Source organism: Miniopterus schreibersii (assembly GCF_964146895.1).
Source record: "Miniopterus schreibersii genome assembly, chromosome: 1".
In the NCBI taxonomy this organism is placed as follows: domain Eukaryota; kingdom Metazoa; phylum Chordata; class Mammalia; order Chiroptera; family Miniopteridae; genus Miniopterus; species Miniopterus schreibersii.
In genome coordinates, this window is record NC_138101.1 from 128,053,279 (window position 1) to 128,072,820 (window position 19,542).

General features: G+C 34.3%; 1 protein-coding gene across 3 annotated transcripts in view; it reads right to left on the bottom strand.

The window, feature by feature from the left end:
• The window catches only part of SCFD1 (sec1 family domain containing 1), a 105,791-nt gene that overhangs the window by 37,165 nt on the left and 49,084 nt on the right, over positions 1–19,542 (bottom strand). For all 3 annotated transcript variants that reach the window (XM_081151946.1, XM_081151948.1, XM_081151947.1), the window contains 4 exons: positions 18,954–19,027; positions 18,173–18,254; positions 5,877–5,973; positions 2,053–2,123 (listed from right to left, as the gene is read on the bottom strand). In XM_081151946.1, the coding sequence (XP_081008072.1) occupies positions 2,053–2,123; positions 5,877–5,973; positions 18,173–18,254; positions 18,954–19,027 (324 nt within the window). The remainder of the gene's footprint in view (positions 1–2,052; positions 2,124–5,876; positions 5,974–18,172; positions 18,255–18,953; positions 19,028–19,542) is intronic.

Consider the following 19,542-nt stretch of genomic DNA (forward strand, 5'->3'; position numbering starts at 1 on the left):
TAAGACAGAAACCTTTAAGCTCACCTTCAACCAGTGATGCTTACTACTTTGCATTTTTGAGGCTATTAATCTGATATCAGTAGTCATAATTTGCTTCAAGCCTCTTAATAGTCACTTAAACTTATGAAAAGACATAATCCTTATAAAAATTTTTAAAAATGTCAAACTGTAAAAATCTTGAATTAAGTTTTAAAAATCGTATGTTCTTAAAAAAATATTATGAATAGGCTATGAAAATCCCCTAAGATACAGGTATACTCCCATTAATGAGAGAGATATTTCTAAAAAGAAAATGATTCTTTCTGAATTAAAATAAAGGTCAATAGATGTATTCATAGGATAAAGTAAAATTGGCCGAAAACAAATGATGGGTCTAGTTTGCTGTTTTAGCATGCCACAGATTTTTTTGTTAAATCCTCACCCCATGGTATTTTTTCCATTGCTTTTCAGAGAGAGTGGAAGGGAGAGAAAAAGAGAAACATCGATGTGGGAGAGAAACATCAACTGGTTGCCTCCCACACGTGTCCTGACGGGGGGTGGGGATCGAACCTGCAACCCAAGTACGTGCCCTTAACTGGGAATCCCACTTGAGACCCTCCAGTGCACAGGCTGAAGCTCTAGCCACTGAGCACACTGGCCAGGGCAACATTTTGACCAAAAGCCTTGCAATATACCAGGCATTAAAAAATCAGTGCTAACAAAGGAAAAGAGTTCACAAGAGCTGTATCATTCTCAGTGTCACCTGAGAGCTCTTATGCTTGCTGCTTATCCAGTAAAATTATACTGAGTTAACATTAGAAAGATTTAACAAGTCACTAACCCAGCAACAAGACTGATACCAAAATTTCTGTTTTCCTTCACAGTAGGTTAATGACCTACATACTTAAATTTTTTCCCCCCGCAAAATCCGTTGATGGCTCATTACAGAAAAAATTCGAAACAATAAAATTACCCACAATCCATGAGCCAAACTGGCTAGGGCAAAAATATATTGTTTTGAAAGTTTGATTATCCAGAAAGAAAGAAGAAAATTAAGAGTCTTTCTACAGTTGAAAATAGTAACTTTACATAAAAGGTTGAGAGGAGTAAAATCTAAACTGACCATTTTTGATCAAGAAATGAGGCATTTCAAATTAAAAATACAAATTTAAGTGAAGTCATTTTATAAAATATCAAAACTAGCTACAATTGCACGCCTAAGTGTTTAACTGATAGGAGAGGAACAGCAGTGGAACTTAAATAGGATAGGATTTACCAGTCATAAATAAACGTGTTTAGTGCAAATAGCACAGAAAAACTTCTCAAAATTGAGACCATAGCAATTGTTCTGATGTGTACAGACTCAGTCTCGGTTCTGTATACAATCTATATAGTACATCTGTGAAGCCGGCTGCTGTGACGAAATGTCAATTTGCAAATCATAGATATAAATGTGCGTAGTTATGTGTCCCGTTCCTCTTGTGGAAGTTTACATTTTCAGAAAAATCTACAGGGGAGCGTGAAATTGGTTGTGCGTGGCTATCACCTGCTAAATCTTCTAGCAAGAACATTTGACATTTTCCAATCATTCTTAGGAATTTTTTCTTATATAAAAGTAGTTATTTTATTTCAGTACAAAGTATCTCAACTTTATTTTTAGATGAATTGTATAACATAAATCTGAAGTTCAATCTTATTAAATTACAGTCTTTACAGAACTTTTTGGAACATGGGATATTTTTCTTCAAGTCACTTCTCTTCTATAATGGACATTAGCTTTAAAACAATCTTAAAACAGTACCAAATTTTTCACATAATGAGAAATGATAAGACCAACCTTTCAAAAAGCATAGCAAACTTGATTAACTTAGTTTAGAATAGCTATTTTCCAGAAATAAGAATTTTGGCTACTTGAATTCAGTTCATATTCCAACAACTTAAAGTAGTCAGATATTTAATGAGAGGATAGTTCTCTTGGTGACAATATATTTGGCCATAGTGATTTTTACTTCTATTTTTGAAACAAGTAAGTTATTTCTCCTTTTGTCCAATAAATGAATACAGAGGACATACCTCAGAAGGTGCCTGCTGTGTGCTTATATAATAGATAAGAAACAGCCTCATTTTATCTTCTGGAGTTCCTGCTACATAGGGGAAAACAGAATTTTAAAAACCCTTCATAATTCTGGTTAAGTATTTAGTCAATACTTATAAGTATATAAAAATTCAAGGCATATCTAAATGTGACTCAATAAAATATGGTTCTTGATTCAGCTGATTTAAGGTTATAAACAGTATAATTACAACCAGATAAAAAACAGATATGGACAAAGATTAAATGCTCTGGGATTAAAGAGATGGGATATGGAAATATCTCCATTCTGTCTTCCAAACTGTGCATAATACTGAGATTGAGATTTACCTTTTAGATATAAACTCAAAAAGAACTAAAAATATAGGTACGGTAATCATACAATTCTAAAACAGGATACTATTGAGATGCAAAGGAGGTGTTACTAATAATTATGTAAGAACAAACGGCATAAAAATGGGACTGTCCTGGGGCACCAGTTGCATGGTCACCCTAGGTATTAGGTTATGAAATCCTGCTGGCTAAAATCTTATAACTCAGCTAAAGGTCATAAAACTCAAGTTGGGGTCACTAAATATACATGTCCCCTCTTTCTGAAGGCATTATATCACGTATATAAAATTTGGGAAAATAATACATTTATATTAAACACTGATGTATTATGCATAACATATTTGCCTGAAATTTTAAGACAAAACATAAGATTTTAAAGAAATTTCTTGCTTGCAGTGGGTGTCTTGGGCTACTACTCCTGTTATCCGAAGCCCAAAACTGTCCAGAGAAACTAATTTATTCTCCCCTCTGCTACTGGGTTTACTTGGGTGCAAAGTGATAAAAGTCATAGGTAACTCAGTTTCACTACTCAACAAATAACAATATGCACTCTCACTTCAAACTGTGTCCTAATACTCAAGAAATCAGAATTGTTATACTTTATTTCAAAATAAAAACTAGGAATTTTTTTTCAAAACATGACTGATGAATCATCAATTTTTTAAAAATCTGGTTAGAATCCAGATACCCATTCTCAAATTACCCTTACTCCCCATATATGAAGAGAATGGTGATAGAGATCTTTTTCCAAATTTTCATGTTTGCAAATAAATATAGTATCTTGGAAACTTTGAAAATACTAGGTTTTGAGATTTATGGTCTTGTTTAAATCCAAGGAAAAGCTGATATTTTTGTTTTCGTAGGTAATTAGCCTGCTGGTTCAAGCCAAAGTTCCTACCACCTTACTGTGGGTTGTGGTTCCATCACTGATTCTATTTTCAAAACCTTTTGCAGTGCTACTGGGATCTGTCTCACTGCCCAGTAGACAATATGGGAACTGGGAGGTGATCTAGCTCTTTACCTCTTAGTCTTTGGAATGTTGTTTAGGATCAGATTCCCATATAGGCAGTTCAGAGGTGAGCCCAGGAATTCATAAACAACTTGATGGGGTTGCTTTCCTGAGCTCTTTCCTCTCTGCAATCTTCCTTGTACTTCCCAGTTCACCTGGCCCTCCCTTTTTGATGATTCAGCCAAACAACTTTGGCTTCAGTTACCCTGCTCCATTGTGCATTTCCTGCAATGGTGACTAAGCAGCTAGAGGAAAAAGAGAAAAAAAGAGCAATGGGGCTTGCTCTAGTCTCTTGGGAACCATGGCTCCTAAGATAGGAGAAAAATGGTCCCCTCCCTCAGAGTTTTAGAGGCCTGTGGGTCCTGCTGTTGCTTTACTATCCTCAGCATCTAGCATAGCCTCTTCTCATAGAAGGCACACATTCTGTTTACAGAAGGTACAGTTCCCACTCTTCAAGGAGAAACATTTTATAGTTGCTACAGTGTTAATAAATGCCCCCAAACGTCTGCTAAGGTTTTTAAGTCATAAGAGTAAGGACTGTAGAGCATCCAATGCTCTACAATGAAATCCAAAATGAACAAGAATCACAAGGGAGCCAAATGGAAATTGTAAAAATGTATCCTTTACAAAGGCAAGTACTCTAGAGCCTGTAGCTACAGCCTGGATCCTCGTCACACGTTTCTACTGCAACTGTGCTCTATTTTAAAGTCACAGTTTATTTCTAGCTCATTATATACTTTCTTCCCCTACTTCAGCCCTGGAATCATCGACTTCTTCAATGAGTCTTAGCGTAAATGGTATTTATAAGCTAAAATCTTTACTATTGGGGTAGTGTTGCTTCTAGCCCTGCTAAGTAGGCAGACACACACGCACACACATCTATATTTATTTCCCTATCTGACAAATATATAGTGAAAACACTAAGTTCACACTCTCACTTCCAATTCCAATCCAACATTACAGGAGTCATTCTAATTTTCTCCCTTTCCTATTTATAACTTCCTTCTCTGACAAGAAACCTGGCTCCCTTTATATTATCTGATATATTTACTTATTTAACCAGTCCCCTGTAAGTAACAAATATCTTATCTTTGCTGCCATCCCTTGCCTGCATGGAAGCTTTCTCACTCTACTTGGACTCTGATTCCCTACAATGGCCATACTTCTCACCCCATCTGGCCTGAAGACAGGTTGCTCCTGTGCAGTGATCTGTTCAAGCTTTTACACCCTGTGCTGGATTGTTTCCACCTGTGGACACTGCTCACTTCACTTGGACTTCAACAACCTTATGCTAGATTATCAACCCTCTCATTACCCTACACATAGATGCCCTCCTCATTCTGCTCGGGTTGCAACATCTTGTTCATATAAATGCCTACACTGCTGGGCCTTACTTGATGTCTTTAAAAATAAATTGTTTGAGAAAGAAAGGGGAAAGGAAAAGGTTCTGTTTGCCTTTTTATTAACACACTATTGCTTTAACTTTACTCAAAAGTTACTGTAAAAAACTGAAGTAATGGACTTATATATATTTTGCATTTTTTCATTGTAAAGTGCAAATACTTAAAATGCTATTCTCTCACTACAAATCTAGCTTTTTAAAAGTGTGAGCAATACTTATGGCTTCTCAGAAGTTTTATGAATAGAGCCTTTAATTACGAACAATTTTAACTTTTTAAAATTACTTTCACTTTGAAATAAAGTCTAAAGCTCATACCAAAACCCTAACTCAAAAACCACCATCATTAGGTGAATAGCTTTTGTGCAAAATATAACATGAATAGAGCTTATATCCTTTTTACTCATTTTGGAAAAGAGCTGAGATTTGAACTGAAAACTATTCTGAAATGATCAATAAGTCTCTAAAGTTTAGAGATTTTTATAGGTTAAAACACTATGTAGATCCCATGATCATTATAATTGAATGCAATAATTACATTTTCCAAATACAAATACTTGTATCTTTTTTTAAGAAAATGTTACAAATATTTAGATGAATATAAAATATAAAGATATTGACTAAAGAGTTTCTTTAAAAGTGAATTCCCTAAATATTTAAAATGGAATTCAGTTTTAGATATATCTTTTTAGAAAATTCTTTAGGGTCAAACCAAAGTAATTAGAAAGTGTGTCACTTAGAAATACCTGCTTTGAATTTTATACTTTCAAATATTCCTGGAACCAGCAGAAACTGAGCTTTGGATGTAGCACTTTAAATAAATGAATATAAAAAGTGCTTAAATACCATCAAAGAAAAGCTCAATGAAATAAAATACAAATCATCTTTTCACTTTATGAACTGCTAGGCTACAAACTTCTCAATAGAAAATAGTTCATTTAATTATCTCATTATTAGCATAGATTGTCAGAAAGACAATAATTCTATTCAGATTTTACTAAAATTGAAAATGCTGGATTCATCAGATGTGAAACTTACATTAACCTCAAATTTATGGTACATACCATCAGGGTCTGATATTATATCTAGAAGAGATTTATCCAGAGTAGTTTTGCTCATTATTTTTTCTTCATATTCAAAATATACATCTAGTTTTCTTGCCTGTTTCAAAATAAATATTAGATTAGAATATCTCAAGTAATAAAGGCTTCTCAGCTTACAAGTTTTTATTTTCTATGATCAATTTTAAAAGCAAATGTTCATTTCTTAACAGAATTTAAAGTCTCTTACTTCTGATCATACACTTTATGTAAATAACAACAGACTACTTTGTTTACTATATTCAACTTATAAATTTAAATTTAATTGTCATACTTATATTAGCAAAGATAAAAACCACACAAATCTCAATTACTGTATGAATCAGTAACTAGCATACAAATAATATTGTCTTCCATGCAAATTAGTGGTCATGTTATGGTTATCTTTTTTAGTGAACAAATGCACATATTTTCACCTTAACTGAACAGAAAGTTATCCTAATTAAATTATTTTCAGTGGTTTTTAAATAAAACCATTTTTCCTCATTAATAGTCCCACTTAATACTTTAAAGTTTTAGATAATAGAAAAGTAGTCAAGCTTAGCTTTTCAGTATCACACCTTTTCCCAAATTTAAAATTTGTTGACTAAAATTATCCAAATGAAATTAATGTTAGGATCCTCCAAAAGGAAATAAAAGTTATTACCAAGTATTGATTAAATTATGTGTCAGATAATACAAGAGAGAGAAAAGAACATGTCATGTTTTCTATTGAAGATATTAACAATCTAAGACAGTGATTTTCACCTTTTTTCATCTCATGGCATACAAACTAATTACTAAAATTATGCGGCACACCGAAAAAATATATTTTTTGCCAATCTGCCAAAAAAAAAAAAAAAAGGTATAATTTTGATTCATTCACACTGGATGGCTATGTTGTGTTGGATGTTGTCCTTTTATTATTTGACAGTCTAAGCGAAAAGAGGTCAGTATCCCTGACTAAACAGTCAGGTACTGCATGTTTTAAAAATTCTTGTGGCACACCCGTTGAAAATCACTGATCTAAGGGGAAAAGAAACCATTTATGAAATAAATTAGAATATTTACAGATACCAACAAAGAACCAATATATAAATCTAGGACATAAATATATTAAACTACGATGACAGAATGAAACAGTTAACCAATTGTGCAGAAGGAAGTAACAAAATTTGAGTTGAATTTTGAAAGTGATTTGGAGACATGGATAGAATTCATTTCAGTGAGAGGGCTCATACCAAGGCATAATCAGATTGGAAATATCTGAATGGTAGACTAAGAAGTGATTTTACATATATGATGCAAAAGGAGAATAGCCAGAGCCCTCAATCCCACTACCCCACAGTGGCCCACTGACCAGAGTTTTAAATAGATGAAATATTCAGTTTAAAATTCCAAACAACATAAAAAGGTATACGTTGAGATCTGTCCTCACCCTTGTCCTCTTCCACCCCATTTACACCTATTCCTATAGTTATTTATTTCTTGTATAGTTTTTCAGGTTTTTGCAAATGTAAGCAAATAGGGTCTATATCCTAATATTCCTCCATTTACTGACACAAAAGGTAATATACAATATTCTTCTGTCCCTTGCTTTTACACAATATATTCTACATCAGTACATGGAGAATATCCTTATTAATGAGCTCCTGAGAAGAGTATAATAAACTTTCCGAGAGTTTTCCTTTTTATAAACTCTTTGGCTCTTCATCTTTTTCAGACTCCCTTATATAGGAGCTACTTTAGCTACTGTACAAAGCTATTTTGAATACCAAAATAGATGAGGTGAAGTCCTAGGAATGGAAAAATATAATATTAAAAATGGATGAAAGAAATAGAAAAGAGATCCTAGGAAAGAGACCATGGTAGTGGCTGTGGAAATGGAAGGGAAGAGACAGATATTTAATAATTAACATGAGAATGGATATTTAAAGCAAATAGTGAAAAAAGTCAAAGATAACTCCTGAGGAACTAGGATGATAGTAGTAGGAATTATGTTAATGGGAATATTAAATTGGGGAAAGTCTATTATCTGTAGACTGAAGCCAGAAATGGAAGGGGGAATGTGATAAAATAAGGTGTCAAGCTGACTTGCAGACCCTCACAATCTGCTCCAGCCAACCTTTTCTTTTTAACTATTATACACTAGTATCAGTTCCCTGTAGTCAAATCAAATAACTCACTGACTTTTCATTAAACACGGTATATCTAGGCTTAGGCTTAGATTATTCTCTTAGCTTTCCAAGAACATATTCCTCCTCCATCACCTGCCTGATGAATTCTACTCGTTCTTCAAGGACCAGTTTCTTTGCAACTCTTTCTTCAATCTCTGTTCTTTCCCCTTCCTGCCCCTCCCCCAGTTCCTTTCTCGGCGGGATTTATTACTCCTTTAAATGTACCAACAGTACTTTCCATACCTTCCATAGTAACAATGGTCACACTATATTGTTCTCCTTTGTTTACATACTACTCTTCTAAAAGAGTAAACTCCCTAGAGTGTGTCTAATCAATCATTTAACCCTAACAGTCTAATGAAGCATATGGCTCATAACAAGTTCTTCACAAAACAACTGTTGAATTTCTAAGCTAAGACCAGGACATATACAGATAAGCAGTCACCTTTTTCTTTTTTTTAAAGATTTTAAAATTTATTTTAGAGAGAGAGAGGAAGGGGGAGAGGGAAAGAGAGAAACATCTATTTGTTGTACTACTTATGTATGGATTCACTGGTTGATTCTTGTATGTGCCCTAACTGGGATTGAACCTGCAACCGTGGTATATCAGGACCACGCTCTAACTAACTGAGCTATTGAGCCAGGGCCTGAGAAGTAGTCATCTTTAAAGGTCATGAAAGTAGATTAATAAACTTCTAGAAGTGAAAAGTATAAACAATCAAGTCTTTAGTGATTCGATATATAAAATTAAGTATGCTAAATGACATAATAGAATCTAATGCATGCACCTACATAAATGAGCAATGAAACATTAGATTCATTTTGTTCTTGATGTATCACTAACTCACACTTTAACTTCTAATAAGCAATAAAAACAAAATCCAAAAGCAACTTAGCTAATGGGTAGGGAGTACCTTTTAGAGGTGATGAAATGCTCTAAAATTACACTATGGGTGTGGCTGCAAAACTCTGTAAATATACTAAAAGACATTGAACTGTACATTTTAAATAGGTGGATTATATAGTATATGAATTGTACCTCAATAAAGCAGTCAAACAAATGTAACTTGGCATTTCAATACACTTACTGGGGGGAATCCCATGAAGGAGGGAGCAGACTGGAAATTTTCTAACCTGCATAAAAGAACTAGTATCTTTCAGCATCGATTATGTGCAAGGAACTTTACTTACAGCTATGACATTGGCTTGCACCCAGAGACCATCCAAAAGACTGGGAGTCCTAGCAGATCTACCTATTACATAGAAACAAATACAAACAAGCAGCCAAAATGGGGAGACAAAAAAACCAAACCCCAAAGGAAAGAACAAAATAATTCTCCACAAGAAGAGCTAAATGAAATGGAGATAAGCAATCTATCAGATTTAGAGTTCAGAACAATGATTGTAAGGATGCTCAACAGCATGAGAAAAGAAATGGAAGCTATGAAGGAAATTAAGAATGACATAGTAGAAATAAAAAAAAAAACACTGGAAGGAATAAACAGCAGATTAGGGGAACCTGAGGATCAGATGAGTGAATTAGAAGACAGGGTAGAAAAAAATCACTCAATCAGAGATCTAAAAAGAAAAAACAATCAAAAAACAGGAGAAGTCTAAGGGAGCTGTGGGACAACATGAAATGTAACAATATTTGCATCATTGGAGTGCCAGAAGAGGTCAAAAGTAAGCAAGGGTGAGAGAACCTGTTTGAAGAAATAATGGCAGAAAACTTCCCTAACCTGGTCAAGGAAAAAGTCACACAAGTTCAGGAGGCACAGAGAGTCCCAAGCAAGAAGAATCCAAAGAGGCCCATGCCCAGACACATCATAATTAAAATGACAAGAATTCAAGACAAGGAATCTTAAAGGCAGCAGGAGAAAAGCAATCTGTTACCTACAAAGGAGCTCCCATAAGGCAGAAGGGAATGGCATGAAGTATTCAAGGTAATGCAGAACAAGGATCTGAAACCAAGACTACTCTATCCAACAAGGCTATCATTCCAAATAGATGGTGAAATAAAGAGCATCCCAGACCAAAAAAAAAAGACTAAGAGACTTTATCACCACCAAACCAGCATTGCAAGAAATGTTAAAGGGACTGCTGTAATAAGAAGTTGAAATAGAATGAGAAACATAGGCATAAGGAAATAAAATGGCAATAGATAAGTACCTATCAATAGTAACATTAAATGTAAATGGATTAAATGCTCCAATCAAAAGACAGAGGGCAACTGAATGTATAAGAAAACTAGACCCAAACATATGCTGTCTACAAGAGACCCACCTCAGAACAAAAGACGACACACACACAAAAACTTCTGGAGGACATTAAAGGAGAGATCAATAGCAATACAGTCATAGTAGAAGACTTTAACATCCCACTGACTTTACCGGACAGATCTTCCAGACAAAAAATCAACAGGGAAACAGTGACTCTAAATGACACACTAGAGCAGATAGATTTAATTGACATTTACAGAACATTTCACCCCAAAGCTGCAGAATATGCATTCTCAAGTGTACATGGGACATTCTTAGACCACAAAACTAGTCTCTGCAAGTTCAAGAGGAATGAAATCATATCAAGCATCTTCTCAGACATTTACACCATGGAATACTACACAGTTGTAAAAAAGAAGGATCCCTTATCCTATGAGATAGCATGGTGGGACCGGGAGAGTATTATGCTAAGCGAAATAAGCCAGTCAGAGAAATATAAGGATCTCATGATCTTACTCATATGTGGAATCTAATGAACAAAATAATCCGATGAACAAAACAGATCCAGAGACACAGAAGCATGCAACAGGCTGATGAATCTCAGAGGGAAAACAGAAGTGGGTGGGGAGAGATTAATCTAAGAACTTATATGCATATATTCCTAACTCACAGACACAGACAATAGTGTGGTGAAGGTCTAGGGGGAGGGGTGCAGGGAGGAGGGCATCAATGGGGGTAGAAAGGGGACATTTGTAATACATTCAACAATAAAAATAAATTTAAAAAATTGAAAAGATCAGACTATTTTTTCAATGATTGAATAAACACATTAGGCAAATATTTTAATAAGACAATTGGAGTCCCTACTTCTGTCTTTTTTTTGCTAAAATTACTTCTGATTCTACAGTTGCTCTACTTTTATTGAATTAAAAAAAGTTTTTTTTAAGTGATTTTTTAAAAAATTTTTTTTAAAAGAGAGAGAGGAAGGGAGAGGGAGAGAGAAACATCATGAGAGTGAAACATCAATCAGCTGCCTCCCGCACGCTCCACCTGGGCATGTGCCCTGACGAGGAAATCCAACTGGCAACTGCTACCCGTCCCTGACCCCTGACCGAGGGGCAAGGGAGACTGTCCAATCAACTGAGCCAGGGCCCAATGAATTTTTGGTGAATGTTTTAAGGAACTACAGCATGGTAGTGCACAGGACTTATAAGTCAAAAAGCCAAAGTTCAATTTCAGGCTCTGGCTTTAAGCCAAGTACTCACTACCTCTGAGATTCATATTCCTCTGTAGAATGGGGGAACATAATCTATTACGTTAAGTTATCTGACACATAAGTGCACAAAAAAGTTTGTTTTTCCTTTTAAAAGAAAAAAATGCACCCTGTGTTCATATTTTTCACTAAGGATTATGATCTGAGGATGCTATGTTTGATCATAAAATATTTGTAAAGTATAAACCATTAAGGCACTGTAGTAAAATCAAGCTTATTTACAGAGCATCTTAAAATAGATGCTATTTTTAAGGTACTCTAGCACTCACATAACAATCAGGCTGTAAATATTTTCATTAAGATTAAAATAAGAATCATCCACAGATAATCCACTGATTATCTGTACACTGTAGATAATCAATAAGGAAAGAAAGCAACAATGGTACTATCAGAAGGAGTCAGGTAAAAGGATGTGAAATTGTTTAAGGCATTTCTTCAAACGAGACATTCTTTGCCTCACTGAGTAACAATGATAAGTGGCATGGCAAAAAGATAGCAAGACAAAATACAAAGTGCCAAATTTCAGTTCCAACCCTGCCACTAACTAGAAAACATTTAACCTCTTTTGGAGGTATTCCTCGTTTGAAGGAATTCCTCCAAAAGAGGAATTCCTCCATTTATTAAATAAGATATTACACAAAATATATTCTGCAGAATGCTGCTTTTCAGAGTTGGTTATAAGAAGTATTCCCTAAAAGTATTCCAAAGTCAAAATAGTTTGATGAATACTGGTTAAATAAGTTTTGTAAATACATGACTTACAGACTCTTTTATATATTACATTGCATTGTGAATCTCCAAGAGGAGAATACAGTAAGTTTTATTTCTAACCTTACTTGACCAAGGAAGCAACCTCACTAATTTGTAGAATCTACTTAGTACTCTGTCCCTAGGCTCCTTCTAGCTCGAAAGTCTTAAGTTCCATGGGACGTTCATGAAGGACTCTGGAAAATTGAGACCAAAGAACAGAGGAAATTTTAAGGCCTATGTTTGACTTTGACTTTCTACTTTAATTTACATATCCCTGATTCTCATTCATTGTTTTCTACTCAGCTATTCTATGTGCTGTCATTGTAAGCTACCTCATATTCTGTAGAAAAAACCAAGGTATAAATAAATAAACTGTGAAAAATTTATTTAAGAAATAAGGACTGCATCTGTCTTCTCCTTTTATTTTAAACATTTTTACTCTTCATTTCAATTTGTTTCTACTCTCTACATTTATCCTACTGCATATTCCTCTAAGGAAACAAAATCTATAAAAATCTTCCAGGCTTACCTATTCCCAAATTATATACTATATTCTGTTTTTTTGCTATTCTAGGTCACTTTAAACCTAAAAATTCTCATTACCAAAATTAATCTTTGGTTTTCTCAATGACTTAAACAAACATATGTTTTTAATCTGTAAAATAAAAGATTTAAAATAGCTAACCACTAAGCTTAATTTAAAAATTAAGCTTTGTTTGAATTTTTCACTTTTATTGAAGAGTAACTGAGATACAATACACAGAATTTAGTAAATTTTAACATATGTATGTACCCATGAAATCATGAATACAATCTAGATAGTGAAGATATCATTCATTACCCAGAAATTTCCTTGTTGTAATGCCTCCCTTTTTACTCTCCAACATCCTCTTCCTGTCCCTACGCAAGCACTGACCTTTCTGTTACTATAGATTAGCTTCATTTTTGCAAATTTATGTAAATTCAATCACAGATTATGTACTCTTTTTTTTAAATTAAATTTTTGGGTGACATTGGTTAATATGATTATATAAATTTCAGGTGTGCAATTCTATATTACATCACCTGTATTCTGCATTATGTGTTTACCACTCAAAGTCAAGTCTTAGGTACAGTAAAACCTCAACATAACAGGCTAATTTGGGCAAGGGAGTGTCTGTTAAAGCTGAAAGTCCGTTATGTAATAAAGCAGGTTTTCTGAATGCGTATGTTAAAATATTGACAAATTAGTTAACTTGTTTTTTACTTATGTTGGCACGTTTGTTTAATGAAAACTAAGTATGTATAAAAAGCTTATTTTCACAAAAAATTTTTCTGTATGTATTACTGTAATTTTAAATTTATACTGAACAGGTCTAGTTAATGCATACATTCAACAGTCATGGAGAGTAAACAAATAAGCACGGCTGGGGCATGGCTTATAGCACGTAGGAACATTGGCTACAGGTGTTAAAACTGCTACAGAAAGTCACTCCATCTGACAACAGAACTAATTACTGCCAGTGATATGGTGTGATCATGTGCTAATCATTCGCTGAACATTGTTTACCAGCGGTGGCTCTTGGATTTAAATACATAGACTATGGTTGTAGATAAGTAATATTTATTTATGTTGGTGAAATTACTATGGTGTTTTTCCCAAAATATGGCCTATCTGCTAAAATTTGTTAAAAATAACAGTGAATTAGTAAGCAAATCTTGGTTAAAAGCATTTTAAAATTAGCAGGGTGTTAATTTTCACATATGACATACAGACAGGAAAATATTGTCCGTTAAATCCGGTCTGTTAAATCAAGGTCCACAAAATCGAGGGTTTACTGTACTCTTTTTTTTTAAAATGTGACTTCTTTCACTCTATTTTGAGATTCATCCATATTGTTGCATGCATCAACAGCACTTTCCTTTTCATTGTTGAATAGTATTCCATGTATAGATATACCAAATTTGTTTATCTAATTTACCTGTTGATGATATTTGGGCTGTTTCCAATTTTGGGGTATTACAGAGACAATGCTATCAACATTTGTTTACAATGAACATATGCTTTCATTTATCTTGGGTGAATGCCTGGGAGTAAAATAGCTGGAGTATATGATAGATTTGTGTTTAACATTTTAAGAAATTAAGAAAATATTCTCCAAAGTGGATGTACCATTTTACATTTCTATCAGCAATTTATGAGAGTTTTAGTTTCCCTGTATCCTTGCCAAAGGTTGACATGATCAATCTTTTTAATTTTAGACAATTTAATAGATGTGTAGTGGTATCTCAGATGATTTTAATTTGCATTTTTTTAAATGTGGAAACTCATTTGCTATCTATATATTTTTAAAGTCAAGTCTGTTCAAATATTTTGGCCATTTTTTACATTGAATTGTTTATTTCTTATTATTAGGTTTTGAGAAGTCTTTATTTCTTTAAATTAGCCTTTATGAATTTATTCAACTAGGTCTTGCTAAATGACAGTACTTCATCTTCACAAAAGCAGATGGCAGAGAAGTGAGAGCAAAGAGTCAGAGAAAGGTAATTTCACCCTTTTTTGGAGATGTGGAAGTAGTCTCCAGAAATTCAGTGTGTGAGAAACAAAGGGTATTCTACTAATTTAAGAGCTATCTTTGGTCATACTTAAAGAAAAACTTATTCAACTTCCAATAATGATTAACCTTATTTGGGATGAGAAGAGTTAGAAGATAGTGATAGCTTGTCCATGAGGACTTCCTGCTACAGAACATATTTTCCCCCACCTTGAAGAAAAGATAACAAGGTCATAAGAACATTCAGTTGGCATGTATATTGGAGAAGAGATAATTTTAAACAGATCGGTGAAAATCCAGCCAGAGAACTGCTCTAATTTCTAGTATAGTAAAATCCCTTCCCTACTGTGATCAGGGGAGTGGTGAGCAGTTAATCAAAGTCAGATAATGTAAAGAATGATTAAAAAGATCTGTGTTGCATATATACATTTTAAACACTGCCTTTTAACTTAAGACTTAAAATGTACAATTATTTGTCAATCTTGATGTGGGTCCAAGACCTTTTGAGTACAGAGGTTCACTGACTGACATTTTTTTTCTTTCTTGTGTAAAGCACACCTATAAGGGATCATCTATGATTTCCAGTTCCAGTTTCAGTTTCTTTGAAGTGGAACAAAAAAATTTATAGACATGTGCAAAGCAATTTTAGTACTTTTGAAATTTTCCAATCTTTTATAGGTTTTTTTTACCCACTACTAATTTAAACAATTAAATCACCACTTCAATGAGGCTTTCTAAGACATAAACTTAAGTTTTATATAAACAATCCTCTTTCCCTCTTCATAAAATGATATAAGTAGATTGGAAGTAAATACAAATAGCTATTTTTGGTAAGCAAAAAATTCAGCTTGTTAGCTGTCAGTTGTCAGCATGTCAATAATGTTGCCAGTTGCCACTATGTTTTACAGAGGGAATAAAAAGCATCAGTTAATTTGGTGTGTTGACTAGTGAAGATCAATTAAGAGAATTTCTAAAAATTAGCTCCCTGGAGGAGGGGTTGTGGTTAAAAATTAGCACTGCTAGCAAGGGCTAAGCCTTGCTCAGAATGCAGACCTAAGGCTATACATGTTTGCTTGATCAGATGATGTCTTTAGATCTAATTCAGTACCTCTTAACTTTCTCCACAAGCAGCAGCGAAACAAAAATGAGGATTCAGCACCAATGAATACTCAATCCAACAACAGCTTATTAACAGTTTGCTCTTTGCTGGCTATAAGAGGATGGAGCACTCTGATGTTACAGCTTTTCCTCTCAAATGGGAGCATTAGGTAAAAGAGCACATAATGCCATTTCTCTCTCATATACTATGATTTACACATAAGTATCTTTTCCTTTTCTTAGATGTCAGATGCTAAAGGGTACTTAACTCAATTTGACTATATAGGTTGGATAACAATAAAAAAATAAATTCAAAATTTGTCTAGAAAATATTTTAGTAGTCCCAGCAGCCATTCCCCAACAACCACCAAGTAGGGAAAGTCATACTTGTATGAGAAATTAAAGAACTGCTAAAGGAAAGGTTTAAAAGAATTACAGGGCTTCCAGTCAAGATGGCAGAGTAGGTAAACACAGTACAGGCATATTCCCACATCAGAATTACAACTAAACTATGGAATAACCATCATTGAGAACTTCATGAAATCTAGCTGAACCAAAGTCCTATAACTAAGAATATAAAGAAAAAGCCATATCAAGACTGGTAGGAGGGGTGGAGATGCAGAACAGGCTGGTCCCACACCCATGGGTGGCGGTTAAAAATCAGACGGATATTTCAGTTGCAGAGGTCCCCTCTGAGGAGCGAGGTGTCCCAGTCCCTCGCCAGGCACCCTCAACCCCCTAGCCCAGGGTTCCAGTGCCAGGAAGAGAAGTCCCTATAACTTCTGGCTGTAAAAACCAGAGGGGACTGAGGCTGAGGAAGACTGAGGGCTGCTGGAGTCCCAGGCATTCTTCTTGCAGGACTCACACACAGACTTACTGGAATTCACTCACGCTGACTTCCAGGGGCAGCAGCTCAAAAGGCACCAAACATCGGGGGAGGAACTGAATTGTCCGGCGTGGGGGCCAGGCCTGGAGGGCAGCTTTCTCCCAGACAGAAGTCCTGGCAGAGGCCACTGTTCTGTTGCTGAGCCCTCTTGCCCTCTTCCCACAGAGCCAGCAGGTTGAGTTTTCATCAGCCTGGCTAACACTGTTCCTCCTAACCCTGGTGATAACCTGAGACCCTGCTCCACTCAAGTTGCTTTCACTGGCTTTTCCACGCAAAAGGCCTATCTTGGCTCATGCTATGAACTTTCCTAAAATCTCCTAAAGATCTCAGGTAAACAGATCTGGGCAGTCTTTTCCCACTTTACACTGATGCTTCATAGAAAAGGAAAAATATCAGCAGAATCATTTAGACTGAACAATTACATTTCTATTCCTGCAGGTACAAGAAAACAGCAATTATCAATATCAAGATGTGGAACAAAGAAAAAATTAGGCTGTCAGCTTAATAGGAATTTGCAGGTTTAAATTCCATGCTGCACAATGCTCATTATCTATCTATATTAGCTCCTTTCTAATCCTGACTTTTTAAGTCATTAAAAAAGGAAAACATTTAAGTCCCTTTTCCGCAAATCCAAGATGTTATCGACATCTTTGACAGGCAGCAGGCATATACAGCTTTTTTTACATTGCTTTTCAAATATTTATTAAATGAGAATTAGGGGTCCCATCCTAGCACATGGTCAAGCTGTCACTGGAATTCAGTTCCATGTCCAGAGAATACCTGTACAATGCTGAAGAACTAATTAAATCAAGCTAATATTGGGTAATCATGAATGAAGTAAAGAAGAAAAACTGCAACAATGTATTTAGGATCCAACATATTTGTCTCAAAATCACAGTACAATAGGAGATAGAAGCTGCAATGCTAACAAACTCATCTAAAACTAAAAAGTTCAGAACCAAGCTACACAATGAAATGATGTTAATGGCTATTTTTGACAGTACTACAATAAAACATGTCTAAATCTGTATTACTGGTAGTGAGATACAGCTCTACTGTTAACAGGATAGTATATGTAGAGACAGTATTAAGGTAGTGCGACATAGTAAAAACGTTAGATTCTAACTTCTGTTTACTGAATGAATGTGTGACCTTGGGCAAATCATTAATCTCTCTAGATTAAGTTTTCTCATTTGCAGAAAAAAATAATTGAAGGTAATAATGCTGCCTCATAATGTTACTGTGAGAGCTTAAAGAGATAATGAATATGAAGGCATCTTACAAAGTATAAAACCCTACATAAACAGAAATTACACTGTGGGGGGGAATAAAAGTTAAACTTACCTTTATATGTTCTAAAACAGCAGTGGCAACATTTGTGTGAAGATCAATAAGTCTTTTTTTTTCAAGGAGTTCTGGCAAAGAACTACAAGTATCAAAAAATTGAAAATTAACCATTACATTTTCAAAGAAAATGAAACAGACCTTAATAAAACCCATACCTGAGTGTTTCCTCTGAGGAAACTTAGAAAAGTAAAACAGTAACAAAATGACAAATTAAAGTATCAACTGAATTTAATCTCTAGGCTTGAACACATACATTATATTTACTACTTTAATATAGGTGAAGTGCTTCTTAGTTTAAAATAATCTGCTTCCCAAATATCATTATTCCACCATTCACTTTCTGGTTCCAAAATTTGGACGTTTAGAATAAGATCAGATTAATGGAAATAGGATTGTATCTATACTTCTAAAACAAGATTCCTCTCTCCTTGATGGCATTTAAAGTATCCAAAAGAAACTGCTTAACCTTTAGTTAATAAAGTAATAGTAGCAAAGATAAATTTTATAACAACTCGCAGTACTTTATCAACATCAGCTTCTTGGTAAAATTATCCACATTATACAATTCTCCAACCAGTAAAAGGAGCAAATAATCTGCTATATAAAAGAGGGAATTTAAATCACCTTGAACATGTTAAAAACACAATTTAGTTCTTTAAACTTAAAGGTATATGCTATTACCTATTATTTCCTATTATTAAAAATATTAACAAAATTTTTACCACATAATAAATCTCATTGACAGAAAGACTTCAAAGAGGATGTATTCCTTACTTACCTAACAGCTGATGTTAGCTTAGCAGTATTGTCAGAAAGCATACTTATGGCTCCTTCATCTTCCCCTTCTAGTCCCTGGGAAGAAAAAAAGTCCCAGTAACTAATCACACATCCTGAGCCCAATCATAAAAATCAATGTATTTCTAAGATCATTAATAAATAGTAAGATTTAGGTCACCCAGAATAACAATTCTTTTCCTTAAAGAAGCAAGCATATAGATGATTTTGATAGTTACAGAAAAGTACTAGCCACCAACAGCCTAATAAATGGTTGATGATTACAAAAAGGATCAGCTGGTATTTTCAATTTAATTGAAATTGGCCCAGGAACTTTTCACAGGTCAGAGAGTAATAAATAATAGAGCTAAAATCTAAAGGTAGATCAAAGTACAGTAGAATGAGTAACACTGAAACATATATTTCTACAATAAAGCTGCATTATATATTTTTTCAATCATAAATTCACATTATTCTTTAAAAAATGTTTGCTCTACTCCTCAGTATTTAGATTTCATTTTGAAAAATATCTTTTACATAAGCTGAGGTTTTAAAATGTATTATTTATTTATTTTTTATTACAGCAATGAATG